Source organism: Nannospalax galili, unplaced genomic scaffold (genome assembly GCF_000622305.1).
Source record: "Nannospalax galili isolate Female #2095 unplaced genomic scaffold, S.galili_v1.0 scaffold323, whole genome shotgun sequence".
Taxonomy (NCBI): Eukaryota; Metazoa; Chordata; class Mammalia; order Rodentia; family Spalacidae; genus Nannospalax; species Nannospalax galili.
In genome coordinates this window covers 616,363-638,645 of record NW_008350329.1, presented here as the reverse complement: position 1 = coordinate 638,645, position 22,283 = coordinate 616,363, and the positions used below count along the sequence as shown (strand labels likewise).

Here is a 22,283-nt window from a genome sequence, read left to right as displayed (position 1 = left end):
AAGGGCAAGCCACTGAGAAGGATGAGGGTCAAGGTTGAACGTCCTCCCCCTACCTTCTGTGCCTTTGAGTGATCCCAGAATCTTTTTCAGTGAAGCCCGCAGAGGGTGTTGCTAGTTTTCTGAACAAACCCATGGTAGAAGGCACAGGGATAAAGATCTGATAGTGTGAACACATCGTTTTCTAAGTGGAAACTTAGAACAGGGCTGAGAGGCAGAGAACAGGATGCAGGGTGTCTGATAGTGACATAATGAAGCTCCTTCTCCTTTTCTCCATCTAGCTCAACGACTCTGCCAAGCAGCTCATTGAGATGGACAAGCCATGCTCTGCTGCTGCCACTGCATACAGCTGTGATGCCCTCTTGTCCTCTGACTCCAGCACGGTGGCTAGTGTGGCCTCCGGTCCCACCCTAAGTAGCTCAGGGGCAGTCAGTGCCTTTCAACGGCGTGTGGACAGCAAGAAGAATGCCAAGAAGCGCCACTCCTTCACTGCACTCAGCGTGACACACAAATCCTCACAGGCTGCCAGCCATAGGCACTCCATGGAAATTAGTGCTCCGGTGTTGATCAGCTCCAGTGACCCACGTGCTGCAGCCAGGATTGGGGAGCTCGCCCATCTGTCCTGCACCACACCCACCCAGGTAATATGCATAGTCCGGGCCCAATGTCTAGGGATTCCCTGAGGGCCTATGCTCATCTCTGTGCCTAGCAACCTGGATTCCTGAACTTTAATATAGGAGGCCACCCTGGAACTGCTGGGGTTCCTCATGGCACACCATTAAGCACCAAGAGCCCAGGAAATATGTGGACAGTGGCCTTTATGTATGATGTGACTGCCAGTAGCTCCAGGACATGGCCTTGGAGTAACATCCAGTCACCTTGAAAGTTCTTCACTTCTTGACACCAGTATGTTTGTCCCGGGAAGAGACTTAGGACATTTTGAGCATCTTTATAAAGTTCCTTTCAGCAGAGAAATAGCCAGAGCTCAGAACCAGAATTAGCTGTATTGTTTAGTACTATTATTTCTATAGATCCTTTTGTATATGAACAGGACATTGATTTTATTTCTACTAGTTTCTTTGTAAATAAAGTAACCAAAGTCAGAGCCTAAGAGAACATAGAGTAAGTAATGATCTGAAGCTCCAGGAAACCTGTCAAGCTGGGAAAGTTTCTCCTTTATGAATGCCAGGAAAGGAGGAAGGGGCTCTCCAGGAACAGACTGTGGTGACAATGCACCTACAGTCCTGTGCCATCGACTTTCCAATGAGACTGGGGAGCAGGTGATGTGCCTCTGAGGGTGTGGGCCCCTGTCCTCCCAGCCCAGCCTACCCCACGACGAAGCACCTGTGTGGGAGGGCCCATTCCTGCTCACTCTGCACCATACCCAAGGTTCACCTGCCAACCCCATGTTACTTTTTCTCCAGGGTCACAGGGTCACTCCTGACTGTCCTCGACATACCACAGAGGAATGGCACCACTAAGCAACTGGATTTTCTTTTTCAAAATCCAAGTTAACTCAAAATTTATGTGGAGAATCCCTTTTAAAAATAAAATACTAAGGCAGGAGTGGTGGTGCACACCTTTAATCCCAGCACATTGGAAGCAGAAGCAGATGGATCTCTGTGTGAGATTGAGGATAGCCTAGTCTACATAGGGAGTTCCAGGCCACAAGGGGCTACAGGAAGACCCTGCCCCCCCCCAAAAAAAACCCACAAACAAAATAATAAATAAATTACTGAACTTCTGGAGAATTTCAGTTTTATTAGATATGTACTACATCAGCTTAAAACTGCCCCTGCATATCCACACAAATGTACACCCATCCACACCACATGCATACAAACATATATCCATGGACATGTAATATTCACTTGTGTCTGTTCTCATTCTCAACTCTCTGTCTCTTTCTCTCTGTGTTTCTTACCCCCCTTTCCCCGACCCCTACATTGTGTCATTTTTTTTAACAGCACAAATACAATTCTGGTCTCATCCCAGGCTGAGGCCACAGTCCACAGTGCACTGTGGTGTCTGGAGTGTCTGCTGGTCATGCCCTGACCTGCAAACTCCTCTACTTGGCCCATGTTGCTCAGGAAACAGTCCTTAGGGCTTGTTCTAGTTTGCTTTCTGTTGCTAGAATGAGCACCATGAACAAAATCTTAGATGAGGAAAGAGTTTATCTGGTTCACACTTCCAGGTCACAATCCGTCACTGAGGGAAGTCAGGGCAGGAACTCAAGCAGAAACCGAAGCAGAAACCATGGAGGAAGTCTGCTCACTAGCTCTCTCTTTGGATCCTATATAGCAAGCTTTCCTATATAGTCCAGGTCCACCTGCCTGGGGATGGTGCTGGCCACAGTAGTCTGGGTCCTCCCACATCAGTCATCAGTCTATCTCTCACAAGCAATCTGATCAAGGCAACTCTTCAATTAGGATTCCTCTTCCCAGGTTGTGTCCTGTTGACAATACTAACCAGCCCAGGCCTGTTGACATGTTTTTTATAAACGAGAAGGTCCTACTTGAGTTGACCCTTTGTCCACCCTTTTGTCTGGAATAATCTCCTCAGGCTGTTGATAGTTTGTGAGTTCCTATGAGGGGCACAACAACTGGTAATGGCCAGACCTGCTCCCCAAACAAGTGTGTGTCAACAGCAGCATCATGGGTGGACAGAAGGATAGCCTGCAGTTCCAGGTCCATAGTAAGTGGCTCCATTTCTGGCTCTACTAAGTGACCCGCAGAAATCAGACCTTGCTCCCTCACAATTGAGCATGTCTGTTCAGGCTGTGACTCAGGGCACCTTAATTGACTGATAAGTTCTTGGGCCCTAGGGAGTAGGGAAGAGGGGGAAGACAGGATTGTGAGGTAAGTAAAGATCAAGCTTGTCATCTGTAATCTATGCTGACTCACAGGTATGTGCAGCCCTCTCCTGCCTCCAGGACTTTGGCATGGGCTGTGAGATTCAGAGGTTCTGTGGAATCATAGCTTCTTTCACAGAGGGACGTGGCTGTTGTTGATGATGGATACTGAACCTCCATTAATCATTGGGCTGTGTTCCATAGAAAGGTCCACACAGGCTGTCTTCTAGAAGCATAGCCAGTCACCATGGAGCCCACTCACTGGATACCATGTTGAATTCCACTCATAGCCATGTTGGCCTCATGGGGAGGCGCCCTGATAAAATTTGCTGACAGGGCAATATGCCTTATAAGACATGATTCTGGTAGGTGATGCTGGTAAAAACAGCCTTTATCAGAAATGGCAGCTGAAACCCGAGCTGTCCTTACTGCTAGTTAAGTGACCACATTCTGAAATCCTATGGTGGAAGATGAACAGAATGTGAACCAAATCCACATGTGCACAGAGCATACATGGTGGCTGATGCCAAGTTTGGGAGGCTGGACAGAGGTAAGGACCAGAACCTCCAGCTGATTAAAGGATTTGTTAGTATGACTGATCTGTTTTGTTCTCTCTGGTATTACCTTAAATGAGAGAAAGCATGAGTGCTGTGGGTTCTCCAGTAAGGACTAAATCCCAGGAGGAATTCCTTCGCTTCTCAGAGAGAATGCTGTGAGCACTGTGAAGCCTGAGGGCTCTGGGGCACAGCTGTCTGACTGTGGTCCTCTTCTGAGTGCTCTGTGGATTGCTTCTTCGGCCTGTTTCCATCACTTCTCACCTTCCTCTGCTGTGCAGCTTAGCTTGCCACTCAGGGGAACCACAAAGGTCACCCTCCCCCCTCACTCTCCTTTAGACTAAAATTTGGCTGTGTAGTGGAGGGCTGGGTCAGGGTAGAGGAGCAGGCTTCTCTCTGGCTATATCTCTTTTGGAGAGTTGTTGAGTCTCTACAGTGTGACTGAACACGAGATTGCCCCTGCAACCCTGGAGAACATGCCTGGCTTCATGTTCAGGAGCCTCAGTTTCCTTGTCTGTCAGGCTCTGCCTCACCATCATGGCTATATATAGAATGTGCATAGAATGGACCTGCTGCTCAGGGGATCAGAGCAGAATCAGCAATTTGAGATACAGACTATCTCCCGGGGCTCAGGTAGCCAGTTGATTTCAGGTCTTATTCTGCTCCAGAATTTTCTTTCTGATTAGGTTCTGCTCTGGGCCCCAGACCTTCTGAAAGGTGGAGGTTGTGGATAAGGTGCGAGGGGTACTGAGATCACCTGTTGTCACTCTTCTATCACAGGGAGCTAATCCAGGTTTGCTTAGCATCCTGTAAACCACCAGGCCAGACTGGTCCAGTGCTCCTGCCTTACCAGAGGCATCTGAGGATCTCCCCTGGGAAATATCTCATTATCACCAGGAAATGAGAAGACTAAGATACTCATTCCCCCAGCACAGCATCTTCCCCAAGCACTTCTTTCCTCTTTTAATAAATTTTTATTTTTTGTGAATTTATTTTTCTAAATAATATTTTCACTGATTCTTTGAGAATTTCATACATGATCTTTTGATAATATTCAGACCCCTCCCCCCATCTACTCTCAGGTCCACCCCATCTCTCTACTCACCCTCCCTTCATGTCCTCTGTTGTTTTGTTAAGGCCTGTAGAGCCTAATTTGTGTTTCCCAAGTACACTTGGGTCCATCCCCTGGAGCCTGGTCAAATTACCCTTTGTCACACCTATAAAGAAAACTGACGCTCCTTTCCCAGCAGTTATCAGTTGCCAATAGATCCTCAGCTACAGCTGGGGCTTCTTATCCACATCCCCCATCCATGCTGGGATTTTGTCTGCCTTAGACTTGCGCAGGCCTTGTCAGTGCTGTCACTAGCACTGCGGGCTCATATGTGTAACTACCTGTTGTGCCTAGAAAACATGGCTTCCTTTTATTCATCCACCAACCCTGGCTTTTAGACTCTTTCTGCCACATATATAAAAAGAGTTTAATGGTCCAGCCCAGCTGTAAAGCCTAATAACCACAACGACTGACACAGCAAACCATCTATATTGGTGCAGTAGTGGCACATTTATCTAGGGGGTAATCAGCAGCTTTCTAATTGAATTTAAAGTCTTCTCAATGTGCAGGAACTCATGGGTGGCACTGTAAATATAGCCAGATACACATGGCTGGCGAGGTCATAAATCCCAGAGAAAACCCTATCTCTGTCATATCTCTAGACATGAATTTTTTTTACTGTGTGCTAAATATTTACAGACAAGTATATCATACACCACTCATCAAAAAAAAAAAAAAAAAACTTTTTGCAACAGATGGAGGCTATTACAGAGTTCCACAACTAATCACACACAGAGAATATATGTCTGAGAGATGCCCAGCCCTAAGTCACACATCTACAGTAGAACCTCTACACCTAAGGCTCATGGAACACAGCAGAACAGCGGGTAGAGAGAAAACTAATACATTCCTCAACTCTCACCAGTGAAACTTCCTCATAGAACAGAGTGATGCACACAGAAGGCCACAACTGACTAAGTTTTAGAGAACAATAGACTATAGAGCATGTATGTCCCTGGATAGGACTCCTATACTAAACCTCAACCACCTGTAACTCAGAGACCATTGAGGAAGAAGGGGCAAAAAGGTGATAAGAGCCAGAGTTGGTGCATGAACATAAGGAAACAGATTCTTTCAGACCTCTGGGAACTTGTTCATGAACTTGCAACAATGGCCACAGCATGCACAAGATCCATGTAGACTCAATCAGACAAAAACCCAGCATAGAACACAGGAAGTGGCAGCAGGCTGAAACCCTAGTCAAGGAACTTTTGGCAAATGATTACTGTGGGGTGAAGGAGAATAGATCTTTAAGGGAGTAACTCTAGATATGCTAGACCCTAGTGAATGAACTTGCACTGAGGGTCATATTGGTACAAATACTTGACCAGATATGACTTAACATATATACCATATATCTGAAATCTATATCAGAATACCTGAAGCTAGACGGGCAGGGGGATGTGTCTAAATTCAGTTAAGATCTATTATATGAAATGTACAAAAACTCAATTAAAAATTGGGAAAAAATAATTTAATTGAAGTTATCCTGTAACAGGGGGACAAAGCCCCTGCTAGGCACAATAGGCGAGCAAATAAATAAAGCTCAAAGCCAGGAAAGGACTTCTACTTTTGGTCTTTTTGAGTTATTGACCAGGGAGATCCCATAGACCCTCAACATTAACTATTGCCATTGCTCTCGGTTTTCTAGGATTTAGCAGTAAGACTTACTTAATAAAGATACCATGTAAGTGAGTTGTACAACATACAAGGAGAATCAAGCTGGTACTGATCTCAAAGCTTCAACTCTACTAGCTAGCTTTCATAGTTCTGCTACCTGAAGAGAAAAGTAAACCTCATCACTCTTACCCAGCTGTGAGCCCTGAGAGCTATAATAATGACTGTCCTGGCAAGATATGCCCACCGGTGCAACAGTGACACAAATGTTATATGAGTAATCAGTCACTTTCTGATTGGATTTAAGGGCTGCTTCACAAGATGGATCTCATACTTGGCACTGTTACCAGGACCAAGAATCTGACTAAACAGGTCACAGGTCATAGGGAAGCCTACCACTGTTATCCTGCTAAATGGACATATTATTAAACCAACTTCTATTGACTTATTGTTATACCCATAGATCAGTACATCTTCCATTTCTCACCAGAGAAGCTCCTTCTTGCAGCAGGTGGGGATTTACACAGAAATTCACAATGAGTCAACATGCAGAATAGAGGAGACTGCAGAGTTCTCAGCCCTAGCTGAGAATTTCATACATGAGGACTGCACATCATTTTTATCCCTCCCTCCAGTTCCTTCCACATTCCCTCACCTTCTTCTTTTCTTTTCATTCCCTTACTTTCAATACCATGACCTCTTCTTTATTATTATTTTCATATATGTACATACACATAAACATACATATATATAACATACCCTACTGAGTCTATTTAGTGTTGCTCTACATACATGTGTTTAGGGCTGACCACTCCTGTCAGGGCGCTCATTCTTTTGCGGCCCTGTCTCCTCCCAGAACTGCCACCTAAGGCCCTTCCACTAGCATGCTGGAACTTCCTCACACTGGACAGGCTCAGCTCCCTGTAGCCTCTTTGCACTTCTACCTCTGCTGCTAAGGTCACAATGCCTGGCCATTGCCCATCGTCTTTCTTCACCATTCATCAGCATTTGACACTGCTGGCTTGTGTATGCCCCTGTCCTATGGCCTCTTGTGTGGAGTCTGAGCACTTTTCTTTCTCTTACTCTTTCCTGTAGCCTTCATGTAAGCATCTATGCTCTGACCTTTCTTCCCACCACGTATAACCTCCATTCCCAGAACTGCAGTCAACAATTAAACTTCTCTCTAAACTTTTTCCCATACATTTTAAAAACTACAGATTGTTTTTCCCACCTTCATGCTTGCTTCATTTGAAAAGATACATCAATTCAATATATGGCCATGCAATCACTTTCCTGTTTCCTCAAGCTTTCTGTCCCTTCTTTATTCCATCTCACCTCTAGGAATAAGAACACTGTCCTCCAGGCTCTTAACCCAAGATCTCTATTTTCCAAAACACAGACTCCTTGCCCCTCAGTGTCTTCCTCAGTCCTTCCCTGCATGAAGTCCAGTCTTTCTATCACTGCCTCTGGAGATGCCCCCTGGCCTTGGGAACCTTTTTGATTCAGCCCCAGGTTGCATTTCCAGCCCCCGCCAGTTGCAGTCTTGTGTTCCATCTCTACACTCATTGCCCACCTACTACAAACTACCCTTATTCTGGCTCATTCCTTGCTAAGACCTCCAACTGCCCCCGGCTGACTCTCATCCCTTCTCAAGGTCACTTGTCTTGGTCATCCTGCTTACTGCTAAGCACAGATACATGCTCATTACATATGCAAAATCCCTTTTCTTTGTAGCAATCTGGAGATCAGCTTTCTGTGGTTTTGTGTCACAGATTAATTCCTACATTAACATCATGCTTTCCAGATTGCCTGTCTGCCATGGAGCTTGAATTGTGAGTATGGTTGTCCCTCCCCAAGACTTCTAGGTCTTTGAGGGCCATTCACCTCTGCATCCTGTACCTGGCTGATAAGTGGGCTCACACACATTAGCTTTCTTCTTGTATGGGCCATGTGAACTGTATCAACAGCACTGTGCATTGAAGTTCTTTCATATAAAACAATGACGTGCCTAAATTGCAGTATAACCTTCTTTGCTAGAACAGCTCCTGTCATTCTCAGCTCCCCATGAGCTCTGGATCCACTTTAATGGCTGTGGAGAGGACGCAGCTGTGAGGTGTCTGGCCACAGGCTCCCAGGGCATGGTATCAAGTGGAGGCTCAGATGGCCATCCTGCTCACATTTGCACCCTGAGGAATTCTTTCCCTCTGCTCTCAGGAAAGGTCAGAGATCAGCTGCTCTGTGTGAACAATGCAGTAGCATTAAATGTCAGCTTTCTGCTGGGGGAGGTAGATTGCCAACCAAAAGGAGAGGTCAAGAGCTATTTGGACTGACTCCACTATTAAAAACCCAGATGTTTTCTTAATGATTGCCATTCTGATCAGGGTGAGATGAAATCTCAATTTGTCTTTAATTTTCATTTTACTGATGGCTAGTGAGTGATGCTGTACATTTTTTCATGTTTATTGGCCATTTGTGTAAAGCTTCACCTTTTGAGAACTGTCTGTTTGTCTCACTACCCTATCTGTTGACTGAGTTGTCTGATTTCTTGGTGTTTAATTTTTTTTTAGTTCTTTGTATATTTTAGCCTAAATATTAGTCCTTTGTCAGGTTTGCAGTTAGCAGAGATTTCAACAAATGCTGACAATGATGCGGAGCAAAGACAAGTCTTGTATACTGCTGATGGGAGTGTAAATTAGCCCAACCACTGTGGACATCTGTATGGAGAATCATTAAGAAACTGAAAACAGAACTGTTATGTGGCCTAGCATACCACTTCTTGGTGTTTTCCAGCACATATCAGCAGCAGATACTTGTGCATCCATGTTTATTGCCTCACTATTCACAATAAATAAATGGAGCAGCCTGTGTGTCCATCAACAGGTAAATAAAGACAAAGTGGTATACATGCACCATGGAATTTTACTCACCTGTAAGAAGAATGAAATTATGTTGTTTTCAGGAAAATTAATGCAGCTGGGCATAATCATATTAAACAAATTGTCATATTCAGACATATACGGCATTTTAAAATCTCATTTGTGGATCCTAATATATGTGTGTGTGTGTGTGTGTGTGTGTGTGTGTGTGTGCGCGCACATACATATATGCATATATATCTATATAAAATCATGTACAATGCATATATACCAATTTTTAGAAAGAAAATTTCATGTTTATCTAGATCATCGTTGGTATTGGGGACTTGGGGACAGGTTTTGAGATATTCATTGTTAGGTGATTTTATCTTGTGTGAAGACAGCAGAGTACACTTACATAGACCTAGATGAGGCAGGGCAGTCACTTGAAATGGCTGCTCCACACAATAAAGAGATACATAGCTGGACATGGTGACTCATACCTATAATTCCAGCACTGGAAGCTGGAACAGGAGAATCTTCCAGGGCTAAATAGTGAGTTCAGGGCCAGCCTGAGCTACATAGTGAGGTCCTCTCCCTAAAAAAAAAAACACTTTTTTAATGGAGCTAGAAAATGTTTGGGTCAGTAACACATTTGCCTTGCAAGCATTAGGACCTGAGTTTAGTTCCCCAGAACACACATAAAAAGCCAGCACAGTGATGTGTGCTTGCAATCCCAGCACTAGGGAGACAGACAGGGAGATCCCTGGAGGTCACTGGTCATCTAGTCTAGCCTAGTTGACAAAGTTCCAGGACAATGAGAGACTTTGAAACAAAAGGTAGAAGACACCTGAAGACTAACACTCAAGGTTGTCCTCTGTCTTCCACACTAACACACATGTGCATATTGCACTTTCATACACAAACCCATGGACACACACACACAAATACACACATGTAAAACTATGAGAAAAAAAGTAAATGCAATAAATATGACATTCACAGGGCTGATGCCACAGTAACACAACACACTGTTAGCATATATTATTTTTATATAAGTAAATAGTATACTCTAAAATAGTAATAAAGGGTACTTAAGTAAAAAATAAATACAGAGTAGGTGAGATGGTACAGCAGGTAAAGGGTTGCCACAAAGCCTGAAAACCTGAGTTGGTCCCAGGAACCCTTATGGTGGAAAGAGAGACAATAAACTGTCCTCTGACCGTCACACACACACCTGAAGTGGCATGTACACACACATACACACACATAAGTAAATAAATAAATAAATAAATAATAAAATTTAAATAAATATATTATTATCATTAACAATGCACTCTGCATGTAACTATATGTACTGTGCTTTTATACCACATATGTCTAGTATGTTTACAACAAAATCACAAAAAAACAAAGACTGCATTGTCTATGATGTTATGATAGTCATAATATCACTAGGCAACAGGAACTTTTCAATGCCATTATAGTATTATGAAACCACAACTATATAAGCAAGCAGATATATGAAGCTCCTCATTCAATAGAGGAATTTCCAATAAATCAAGCAAGTAATTGAAGTTGTCATCAAACTGCCTGAAGAACTTCAGTGGATACAATTTATTGGAGAGCACTTTGCAATCATGCAGCCTAAGTAGATGACACCATGTAACAAGCAGCCCCTGACTCTTGGGAACATAAAGAAACAAAAGCCTGTTTCCCACTCAAAATGTGTCATGGGCAGCTGACATGGGCCTGGCTCTGTGTCCCTCTCTGGGCCAAGTGGCTCGTGGCCTGTTTTGGTAAATCACAGCTTTATCAGAACATGGACACAACCATTTATTTGTATCATGTCATCACAGAGGTGTGATACAGAGATCATAGGATCCATGGTCTGAAGTATTTATTATAGAGTCCTTAATGGAAAACCTTTGGTGGCCCCTGGTGCAGGATGTCTTTATGGACAGAAATGTGGCAACAGTGCAGTGGCCGAGCTCTACAGGGACATGCCACTTCTGCCCATCTTTCACTGGGCAAACTCAGTCCCATAGCCCTAGCCTACTTGAATAAGATGAGGATTTGGAGTCTGAGGACCCTGAGAACCCAAATGCTGATGACCAGTCCCCAGCACACACTTTCCCAAGTCCTACTTCTGTGCGTACATTGAACACAGAGGTTGAGAAAATTGGAAGGTCCTGCTGTCCACAGCAGATGACATCAGGAGCTGTCACTTGTAAAAACTGAGGCCAGCTTTGCTCTCATGGTATATTTGTTGTTTCCTGTTGCTGTGATAAACCACTCTGACCAAACCAACTTAGAAAGGAAAGAGTTTATCTTATGTCTCCCAGGTCACAGTTCCATCACTGCAGGAAGTTAGGACCGGATCTCAGAGCAGGAACCTGGAGGCAGAAGCTGAAGCTCAGGCCATGGAGGAACACTGCTTATTGGCTTCCTCCTCTGGCCTGTGCTCAGCCTGCTTTCTTATATAACCAAGGACTACCTGCCCAGGGGTGGCACCAACTCTAATGGTCTGGGCCTTCCCATATCACTCAGTTATGAAGAATATGCCTCAACAGACATGACCACAGACCAATCCAATGGAAGAAACACCTCAGCTGAGGTTCCCTCTTCCCAGGTATGTCAAGTTGACAACTGAAACTATCTAGCACAGATGACTATCCTGTGCTGCCTTTGTGGTGTTCCTGGTTCTGCAGGACTGAGTGCCCACATTGTCAAGGCCCCTGGCAGGCCCCAGAAATGGTCTAACATGAGCCAATTCCCATCCAGCCAGGGGCAGCTCCTTCAGTCATCCCCATCCACCTCTCAGCTTCAGAGATCCTGTTAGTTTACAGCTAAACTCCAAATAAGCAACCTCTTCAGAGGGGTAAAATGCCCTTTAACACTGATGGAACCAGGAAAGTATTTGACATTCACTGGGGGAGAATATCAAGGAGTATTTTCCAATCATCTTTTGTCTTAGAAGCAAATTGTAAGAGTTTTGCCTGGAATCTCCCTTCATTGTCTAGCTTTTATCTATGCCACTGAGCACAAGCTAGAGGAAGTGCTAGATAATAGCTGAAGAAATTGTCAATAATGGCTGTGTCAGGCCGAGGCTTCCTCACCGTCAACTGCTTGTCAGTTTTGCAGCCCCCTGGCTCTCTACTCACCTGCAATGCTGAGCAGGACTTATTTTTAGAATTTTAGGAAAGTTATGAATTTAATTACATGTGTTATAAAAGGTTTTTTAGCTACCAAGTGAACTTAAATGAACCCAAATGATCCCATGGTGAGGATCTTGCCTAAGAACTTTCTTCTGCCCTCTAGCCACATTTTGACCCCTAGCTGAAACCACTGGGTCAGCAGCTTGGCCATTCCTGATGGAATAGTCTGTAAGCCAATCTGGCATGCCTATGAGGAAGAAATGGCCAGTGGGCAGGAGCAGAGGCCTCGGCCTGTGTCGTAAGTGGTGAACAAGAGTGGAAGTAATGGGGGTAAAAAGTTTGGGAATTAAAAAAAAGTCCCTCCTCTCCTTGAACAATCTCTCTTCTGGTTGGACACCTGGACTCTGCCCTGCCTCTGGCCCTCTAGCTACACAAGCCACTTGCTATTCTGGTTCTGTGGAGAAGCAAGCAGAAGAATCAGGCCATGCATGTTTTATTTTAGGCCTTTCTTTGGGAAGCAGGTTCACCAAATGTAATGGAGTGGTAGTGAGTGATGAATAAAACATGTTCCTTTCACTGCCCCTTGGGGTAATGACAGTATTTTCACGATGCATATTAAAAATTAAAATGAAGAGATTTTTCTTCTCAGGGTCTTTATCTGTGGCAGGGTCTCAAAGAAAATAGGTTGGAAACCTAGCATGCTTTCCAACCTTTTTACCTCTTCCTCCCTCTTATTAATCCCAATAGGAAAACAACATGGCCTAGTTACTGTGCCTGCTTAGGGGGCTACTGAATTGAAGTGAGGAGCCTCTAGTATTGGTAGAAACTGGGCAGTTTAGAATTGAGAAATAGCAGCACTGCAGCCAGAAACTGGTACTGACTTGGCCCCAAGGCAGGGTGGAATTTCACAGTACACACCACTGTCACAATGGCCCAGTTCCTAGCAACTAGAGCTCTGGGATGTGTGTCCATTCATCCAGAGGGAGAGACAGGTATGAAAACTAGGGTTGTGTCTGGCTTCTCGTGTTGTTCTGGCAGACCAAGATGCCGCCTGCCCTGCAAGGAACCCTGTGATGCTGGTGGGACTCCTGCAGCATGAGTGGGATCCCTGGCCTACTTCCCTTTATGCTAATACCACACTGTGAGGGCAGTCCTCACTGACCATGACCATACCCACTGATGCTGTAGGTCCCAGGCTGCTGTTAAGTGTTCATAGGTGGTATTTTTGAACATGAGGCCTGAAACAGACACTGGATCTTTGTTTTATGTGGACAGTGACTCCAGGGAGTGAGCTATTGGAATCTGTTTGTGCTTGGTCAGGTTTCTGCAATATGTGTGTTCACCTGCTTGGGGCACAGTCCTAGTGTGTGTCCCTTATAGAGTCATTTGAAAAGAATATGATGATACAGACTTTCTTTTGTTTGTGTGTGTATGGTGTGTGTGTGTGTGTGTGTGTGTGTGTGTGTGTGTCTGTGTATCGTGTATATATGTGTGTATATGTGTGTGAGTGCATGTATGCCACAGCACACATGTGGAGGTTAGGGGACAATTTTTCAAGAGTTGATTCTAGACTTTCTTCATGTATTTTTGAGGCAGGATCTCTCTTGCTGCCCCTGAAGTTCCACTGTGCACGCCACTGCTGGCTGGCCCATGAGTTTCCGGACAATTCTCCTGTTTTTGCCTCCCATCTTGCCTTAGGAATACTGGGATTACAGGTGTAGACTACCACATCTGGCTTTTTAACACAGGTTCCAGGGATCCAAGCTTGGGTTGTCAGGCTTATGTGGTAAGTGCTTTTACCTACTGAACCATCTCCCCAACCCCAGACTTTATTATAGTTCAAGCTCTTTCTTGTGAAGGGGCCAATGGGCATAGTTCCACGGTGAACAGAGATGGATTTGACTCTGAAGTTGAAACAGATTTCTACCAGGTGATCTTGGAGTCAGGACAGCACATTGTCTCAGAACTATGTCCCCATTTTTTTCATTTAAAATTTTTGAGAATTTCATATATGAGTATTGTATTTACATTATTCCTACCCCTGTGTAACTCCATCTAGTGTCTCCTGTGTCCCCACACACCCTCTCAAATTCAAATTCATGACTTTTCTATAATTATGATTATTGCACATGCATAATATAAATATAATATAAATATAAATATAAAGGATCATGCCTTTAATCTCAACACTCGGGAGACAGAGGCAGGCAGAGTTCAAGGCCAGCCTGGTCTACATAGTAAGTTCCAGGACAGCTGGGGATACAGGGAGACCCTGTCTCAAAAAGACCAAAAAAAAAAAAAAAAAAACCAATTTACTATTTATGTGTTTAGGGCTAACCACTTGGAATTGGATAACCTATCAGGGATCATCTCAGAGAAAACTGATTAGCCCTTTCTCAGCAGCCACTGATTGTCTGTAACACTTCCTCTAGGGGTGGGGCCTTGTGAAATTCCCCCCATCCACATTAGCTTGTGGGCTGGTGTGGTCATTGTGCAGGTCTCCTTCAGACAACCATATTGTTGAGATTTCTTGGGTGATTTCATCCTGGTGATGATCTAGAACACTATGTTGCAGCAGGTGTCCTGGTACTCTGGCTCTTACAATCTTTCCACCCCCTCTTCCACAGTGTTCCCTGAGTCTTAGATGTAGGAGTTGTACTGTGGATGTACCAATTGGGCTAGGCACCCCACAGTTACTTACTTATTCACTGCATTTTGACCAGTGTGGATCTCTGTAATAGCCTCTGACTACTGCAAAAGGAAGCATCTTTGATGAGGAATGAGAAATATACTTATCTGTGGGTATAACGATAAGTATTTTGAATGTAGTTAAAAACTATACTGATTTAGGAAAATGTTATAGTATTTTCTCTAGGGTCTCTGACTCTCTGGCCATGGGTAATTGACCATGTTTACAGTACCAAGCATGAGTTTTCTCCTATTGAGTGGGCCTTCTGTCCAATTAGATAGCTGTTGATTATCCCCAAGATATAAATGCCACTGTTGCACTACAGGGGATATTTTGCTGGCCCAGTCATTGTGGTTCATAATCTTTACAGCTAGTTAAGACTGTTGATTGCTTTTTCCGCTAGCAGCTTGCAGAACATCACCCAATACTATGAGAGCTAGTTCTCAGGGAGAAGGCTTCCAAGATCAGCTCCACCATAATTCCTCCAAGTCTTGTGTGTATCTGAAGTATGTGGCATCGTCAGCAACATGGTCTTACCTTCAAGTTCCAAGGGCAATGGCAGTAGTCTATATTGCCCTCCCCTTCCAATCAACAACTTGAAGGCGTCCTCCCTTGCCTGGCACTGAAAGTTTTATTAGTCTGTGACTCTTGGGAGACCATTATCACCTTGTGTGATGGAACTCCATTTAAACTATAACACATACACACACACACACACACACACACACACGTATATATAATTTGTATGCTTAAGGTTATGAAATAATGTTTATGACTTTTTTCGAACACCCTTAGTGTTAGTGTTATCTATCCTTCTTCCCTTTCCTGTATTTCTCTCCCTTCTCCTCTCCAGTTAAATTCCCTGTTTTTCCCTGTACTCTTCATACTACCTGCGTCCCACTGTTATCCAACTCTAGAGGCCTTTCTCCCCATTGCCCATGGTCCTTTTCTACTTTTCTGGCTTCTGAGGTTATTTCAAGTCATATACTCAAATCTAAAGATTTGAGCTAGGATTCACAAGTAAGAGGACACATGAAGATGGAAAGACCTCCCATGTTCGTTGATTGGTAGAATTAATATTCTGAAAATGACCATCTTACCAAAACCAATTTACAGATTCAATGCAACTCCAATCAAAATCCCCATGACATTCTTCACAGAATTAGAAAAAACATTCTAAAATTCATATGGCAGCACAAAGACCTTGGATAGTCAAAGCAGTCCCAACCAATAGGAGCAATTCTATAAGAGGGACTATACAATATTTGAAGCTGTCTTACAGCGCCATATTAATAAAACAGCATGCTACTGGCACAAAAAACAGATGTGAGATTGATGGAACAGGATAGAAGGCACAGAAGGCTGAAACATGAGTACACATAACTACAGCCACCTGATCTTTGACAAAGATGCTAAATGTACACACTGGAGGAAATACAGCACCTTCAGAAAACGTGCTGGAGGAAATGGATGTCCATATATAGAAGAATGAAATTAGATCCATTTCTATCATCCTGCAAAAAATTAGCTCCAATTGGATCAAAGACTTCAATGTAAAATCTGAAATTCTGACATTATTAGAAGAAAACATAGGCAGTACCCTACATAGGTACAGGAAAGGGCTTTCTGAATAGAACGCTTTTTGCTCAGAAGTTAAAGTCAACAATTGGTAAATGGGACCTCATTAAACTAAAAAGCTTCTGTAGAGCAAAGGAAATAACCAAGAGGAAGTTCACAGAGTGGAAGAGAATTTTTGCCAGTTATACATCTGATGAAGGATCAATATCCAGACAATACAAAGAATTCAAGAAACAAAGTCAAGAAAATGAAATGGCTCACTCAAAAAATGGATAAGAGATCTGAACAGAGTTCTCACAAGAAGAAATAAAAATGGCTAAGAAGTATCTTTAAAAAGTGTCCAACATCAGGGCTGGAGAGATGGCTCAGCATTTAAGAGCACTGGCTGCTCTTGTAGAGGACCTGGGTTCAAATCCAAGCACCCATATGGCAGCTAACAACTGTCCATAACTCCAGTTCCAGGGGATTCGACAACTTCTCTGACCTCTGCAGGCATTGCATGACACAGGTGCACTTAACATGCAAGCAATACACTCATATACATAAAATAAAAAGAATTATTGAATAAAAATACATTTTTGAAAAGTGTTCAACATCCTTAGCAGTCAGGAAAATACAAATTAAAACTACATTGAGATTTCATCTTACCCCAGTCAGAAAGGCTAAGAACAAGAAAACAGATGGCAATAAATGCTGGTGAGGATGCAAGGAAAGGAGGACCTTCATTTGCTGTTAGTGGGAGTGCAAATTGGTGTAGCCACTATGGAAATCAGTATGAAGAATTTTACCATAACACCCAGCTATACCCCTCCTTAGCATATGCCAAAATGACTCTATCTCCTACTACAGAGATACTTCCTCAGCCATGTTCATTGCTACTTTAGTCACAGTAACTAGGACATGGAAACAGCCTAGATGCCCCTCAGCTGATGAATTGATAATGAAAATGTGGTACATATGCACAATGGAATTCTACTCAGCTGTAAAGAAAAATGAAATCATGAAATTTGCTGATAAATGGATGGGACTGGAAATATTATTCTGACTGAGATAACTAAGACCCAGAAAGACAAACATCTCATATTCTCTCTTATTTGTGGGTCCATGTTCCCAATTTTTATTCCAAGGCAATCAGAGTCCCTTCTCCTTATTTTTTAATCACTTCCCTATTTCTGAAATTAAATAATTATAATCTCATGTGACCTTTTACCTTTTCTCCCTTGACTGTACAGAAATTTGTGAAGAGAAAATCCTCACAAAAGAGATTCCAGAAACACCTAGAGCCACCTGGAAACATTCATAATGTGAAGTTTTCAGGATAGTTGTTCCAGCAGACCCTAAACACATAACAGCACTGGCTGGGTTTATGCTGAGGACAGGTATCTTCTGCCTGTCCTAACTGTTTGAGGCTGTTAGTTTTGGAAATGAGGGCAGAATTACAGAAGATACTGAAAAGAGAGAAAAATGGTAATGACTTTATAAACTTTTTTACCTAGAGCTTGGGCCATGATACATGCTGAAATGATGCCTGCAGGTATTAGGAACTCAGAAAACTTTCATGGGATTCCATAATGGAATTCTTTGGTTCCTACAAGGCAGTAGGGGGCCAAGTCCACTAAATTAAGTGAAAACAATGCCAATGAAACTAATACTAGATGATTGTGAAGATTAAATAATGTAAGAGAAATCATTGGAAAAAACTATAAAAAAGGAAAACTGTTTATAAGTATAACTTTATATTAAAATTGTGAAAAGTTCAAAGGTAATACATGAACTAAAAGAAGCCACATTATTTAGACTAAACATTTAAATATGTATTGTAATTTGGAAATTATAGGTGACTATTAAATCAGAGTTATTTAACTTCTAAAAAATAAAACTAGAAGTAAAATTAAATGATTAAATACCTAAGCAAGGCCTAGTGTCACGAACTGGTAATCCAGCTACTCAGGAGGTTCAGGCAAGAAGGTTGCAAGTTCAAGGCCTTCCTGGGCCATAGTGTGAAATCAAGGCTACCTGGACAACTTAGTGGGATTATATCTCAAAGCATAAAAAGTGACTGGGCATGTTGCTTGGTGTTAGAATGCTTGCTTAGGCTGTACAAGGCTTTGGTGTCAATCCTTACCCTAATATATATTTGGTATTTATATATAAAGCACAGGCAAAGAGGCTACTGATACTTAGGAGGAAGCCTTTTGAGTGCAATCAGAACTGGAGAATGAGGATGTCAGATGCCCTACAGTCACATTATTTCCAACCTGTCATGTATTTACCCCTAGTAACACCATTCTGCTTCAGACACTCCTAAAACATCTCAGAAAAAGAATGGTTTGTTAGGGTGTGAAAGTGCATTTGGGCAGCACCATGTTGCCGGGGACTCAGCTGGATACCTGGTGTCTTAGAACCCTATGCAGTGCCTTGAGCCTGTGAGTTTCCAATCAAGCCTGTAAGACTTCAGTGCCTGCCTTGGGTTAGAAGAGGCCAGCTTCCTGTCAGGACTCCTCAGAAGGCCAAACAATCTCGGTGAATATGCTCTACGTGGAGGGTCTTGGAGGCTTGAGGAAGTCATTGCCTCCAGCTTTCTGCCCCAATAGTTTTGCTCTTCTTATGGTTTCAGTGGTGGCAGAGAGGAAGATGTGATTTAGAATGGTTGGTCAGAACCCCTCTGTGTACCAGGAAGCCACAGCCAGCACACCACCAACTCCTTTGCACATTGAGATTTTGTCCCTGAATACAGAGCCCACTGTGGTATTGCTGCCAAGTGGCAGGGTTTCAGTGGTACTCCCACTCTGGGCACCATTGCATAGCAGTGTCAACTTGTAAGCCACACTCAGCTGAACAGCAGCTTTAAGTCTTTTCCTGGCTTTGGGAAATGACATTGTCTTAGTTTCTTTTCCTGTTACTGTAATAAAATATTCTGACAAAAGTAACTTATCTTATTCTAGATTACAGTTCTTGGGGATGCAGTCCATCACTGTAGGGAAGGCATGGCGGCAGGTGGAGAAGACAGGATGGCAGGAGCAGGAGGCCTATTGCTCATATTACATCTGCACGCTGGAAGCAGAGAATGAATAGGAAGTGAGTCAGTCCAGGCTATGAAGTCTCAAGGCTTGCCCCCAATGACTCATTTCCTCTAGTGAGGAGGCTGCCTACAGCACCACCAGCTTAGGGACCAAGTGTTCAAACACATGAGCTTATAGGGGACATTTCTCATTCAAACATCAGACATACCCACAAGTATGACCTGCCTCTGTTCCTGTGTTAAAGTTCTAAACAAAGTGTAGACTAAATCTTACATATTTGTTTTGTGACATTTGTTGCAGAGTTCCAGCTAATGACCGCATTTCCAGAAAAACTACCAGCGCTTAGTCCCTTGAGCTTGGGTGTCTATGCCTTAGCCCCTAAGCCCTCGGAGTTGCTCTGAGACTGCTTCTGCTTCAGAGTCTCTGGATGCTCCCACTGCATCCTCCTAAACCTCCTGACACCTGCCCTGTGGGGTATTTGGTGTTTGACTTACCCCTCACCCAGAGAAGTCTGCTAGTGCTGACAATGATGGGGTCACAGCCTTCATATCTCCACACCATATTTGCATGACACATTCCAGAAAAGTCCATACTCTCAGCCAAACTTTCTCCTCTGCCAAACAGATGAAAATCCATCTCCACTGTCCCTCCTGGCCAAACAAATTCATTCTTCTATTGAATTGTGAATTGAGTGGCTCAAAGACATTGGAGATATTGGAGGTGGAAATATGAACCTCGGCAGAGCCTAGCCAGGCTCTGAGCAGTCCTCACCCCTGCACATACTGTGAGATTCTGGCACATGGGGGTTTTGAGGGGAAGTGCTGAGTCTGCTGTACTATTGCAGTGATTCACATCCCTAGGTCCTTCTTTGAGGTTGGACAGTTGACTGGACAGCAGGAGCAGTGAATGAACAGGATAACTGATACAAAGTAGCCTGATTGACTACACTACTAGCAAGCATCCTGTGCAACCACACCCCTACCAAAGAGACAAGCCAGACAAACCCAGTACTACACATACAAAGCCCTCCTCCAGAATCTAAAACCTAGTACTCTTTGTCTCCTCTGGATTTTCTTTCGTATTTTCAGTTAATATACAAAGTAATGAGTTTTGTTGTGACATTAGCATACATACGTGTCATTGTAGCTTGTTCTAATTCACCCCATCCCACTTCCTTCCTCTGACTGCTCTGTTCCCTCTTGCTGGTCCCCTTCCTCCTCCCTAAATAGTGTTCACATCACCTGTATTCCATTGCCCTATCTTTTGTCCCTACCCATTCTTTAGGATTTCTTCTTCCCTTCTTGAAAGAAAATGTGATATTTGCTGGTTTATTCACTAAACATAATTATTTCCATTTTCCTGCAAATTTATTATTTCATTTTTCTTTATGGCTAAATAAAATTCCATTGTGTATATGTGAACACATTTTCTTTATCTTTTCATCTGTTGTTGGACATTTAGGCTGATTCTCTTTCCAGATTCTTGTCAACAATGCAGCAATAAACAGGGATGTGCAAAGTATTCCTTTGGTATATGGACAGAATCCTTCCTCCAGGAGTGGTATAGTCGGGTCATGTGCTATTTTTTTTGAGAATCCTCCATTACTGATTTTCGTAAGAGCTTCAGTTTACATTCTCACCAGCAGTGAATAAGGATTCCCTCTTTCTCCACATCCTTACCAGCATTTGCTGTCCTGATGTTAGCCATTCCCTCTCACATGAGAGGGAATCACAAGCAGTTTTAATTTCACTTCCCAGATGGTAAAGAATGCTGAACACTTTCTCAAATATTTATTGGCCATTTGTATTTCTTTTGAGAACTATCTACTCCATTCATTTGCCCATTTATTTATTGGCTGACTTGTGGGTTTTGTGATCTATTTACAGTTCTTTATACGTTCTAGATTTTAATCCCTCATCATATATACGATTGGCAAAGTCTTTTTCCTATTCCATAAACTCTCCCTTTGTAATTGTTTCCTTTGCTGTGAAAAACTTTTTAATCTCATGTAATCTCATTTATCAATTCTTAGGACTATTTCCTGTGCTGAAGAACTATTTGCAACAAATGACTGCTAGGTGACAGAGAATTGATATTCTTTAAGGGATTGATTCTAGATAGGCTGACCAGGCTCCAGTGGATGAACTCACACCAAGGGCTATCTGGGGGACACAAACTTGACTCAGTATGCCTTAACATATATGACAGAATGCATGAAATCTGGCAGGAGAGACTGTAAGGGGCATAGATAGGGGAGGGGGTCTGAATATGATCAACATGTATTATATGAAATGCACAAAAATTCAGTAAGAAAATTAATAAAAATAAAAGAAGTTTATATCCATATTCAGAGAAATTGGTCTGTAGTTTGATAGGGTTTTTGTTTTGTTTTGCTTTGGATTTTGTTTGGGGTGTGTGTGTGTGTGTGTGTGTGTGTGTGTGTGTGAGAGAGAGAGAGAGAGAGAGAGAGAGAGAGAGATTCAATATTTGTCCAATTTTGGTATCAGGGTACTGCTGGCTTAGTAGAATGAGTTTGGTAGTGTTTCTTCTATTTCTACTTTGTGGAACAGTTTAAGGAACAAGGGCTTCAGTGCTTATTTTAAAGGTTTGGTAGAATTTAGCGTGAATTCGTCTATTCCCAGACTTTCTTTTGTTGGGAGACTTTTGCTGCTGCTTTAGCTTTGTTGTTTGTTGTCAATCTGTTTAATCTGTCTATAGCCTCTTGGTTTAATTTAGGTAGGTCATATATATCTTGCTATTTATTTCTTCTAGAGTTTCCATTCTTTGGAGAATAAAAATTTTCAGTTTTCACTAGTAATCTTCTGGATTTTATTGAACTCTGTTGTAACA

At 42.9% G+C, this 22,283-nt stretch overlaps 1 protein-coding gene across 2 annotated transcripts in view; it reads left to right on the top strand.

Moving 5' to 3' along the window:
• The window catches only part of Sh3rf3 (SH3 domain containing ring finger 3), a 363,624-nt gene that overhangs the window by 273,275 nt on the left and 68,066 nt on the right, over positions 1 to 22,283 (top strand). For both annotated transcript variants that reach the window (XM_029570648.1, XM_029570647.1), the window contains one exon: positions 279 to 638. In XM_029570648.1, the coding sequence (XP_029426508.1) occupies positions 279 to 638 (360 nt within the window). The remainder of the gene's footprint in view (positions 1 to 278; positions 639 to 22,283) is intronic.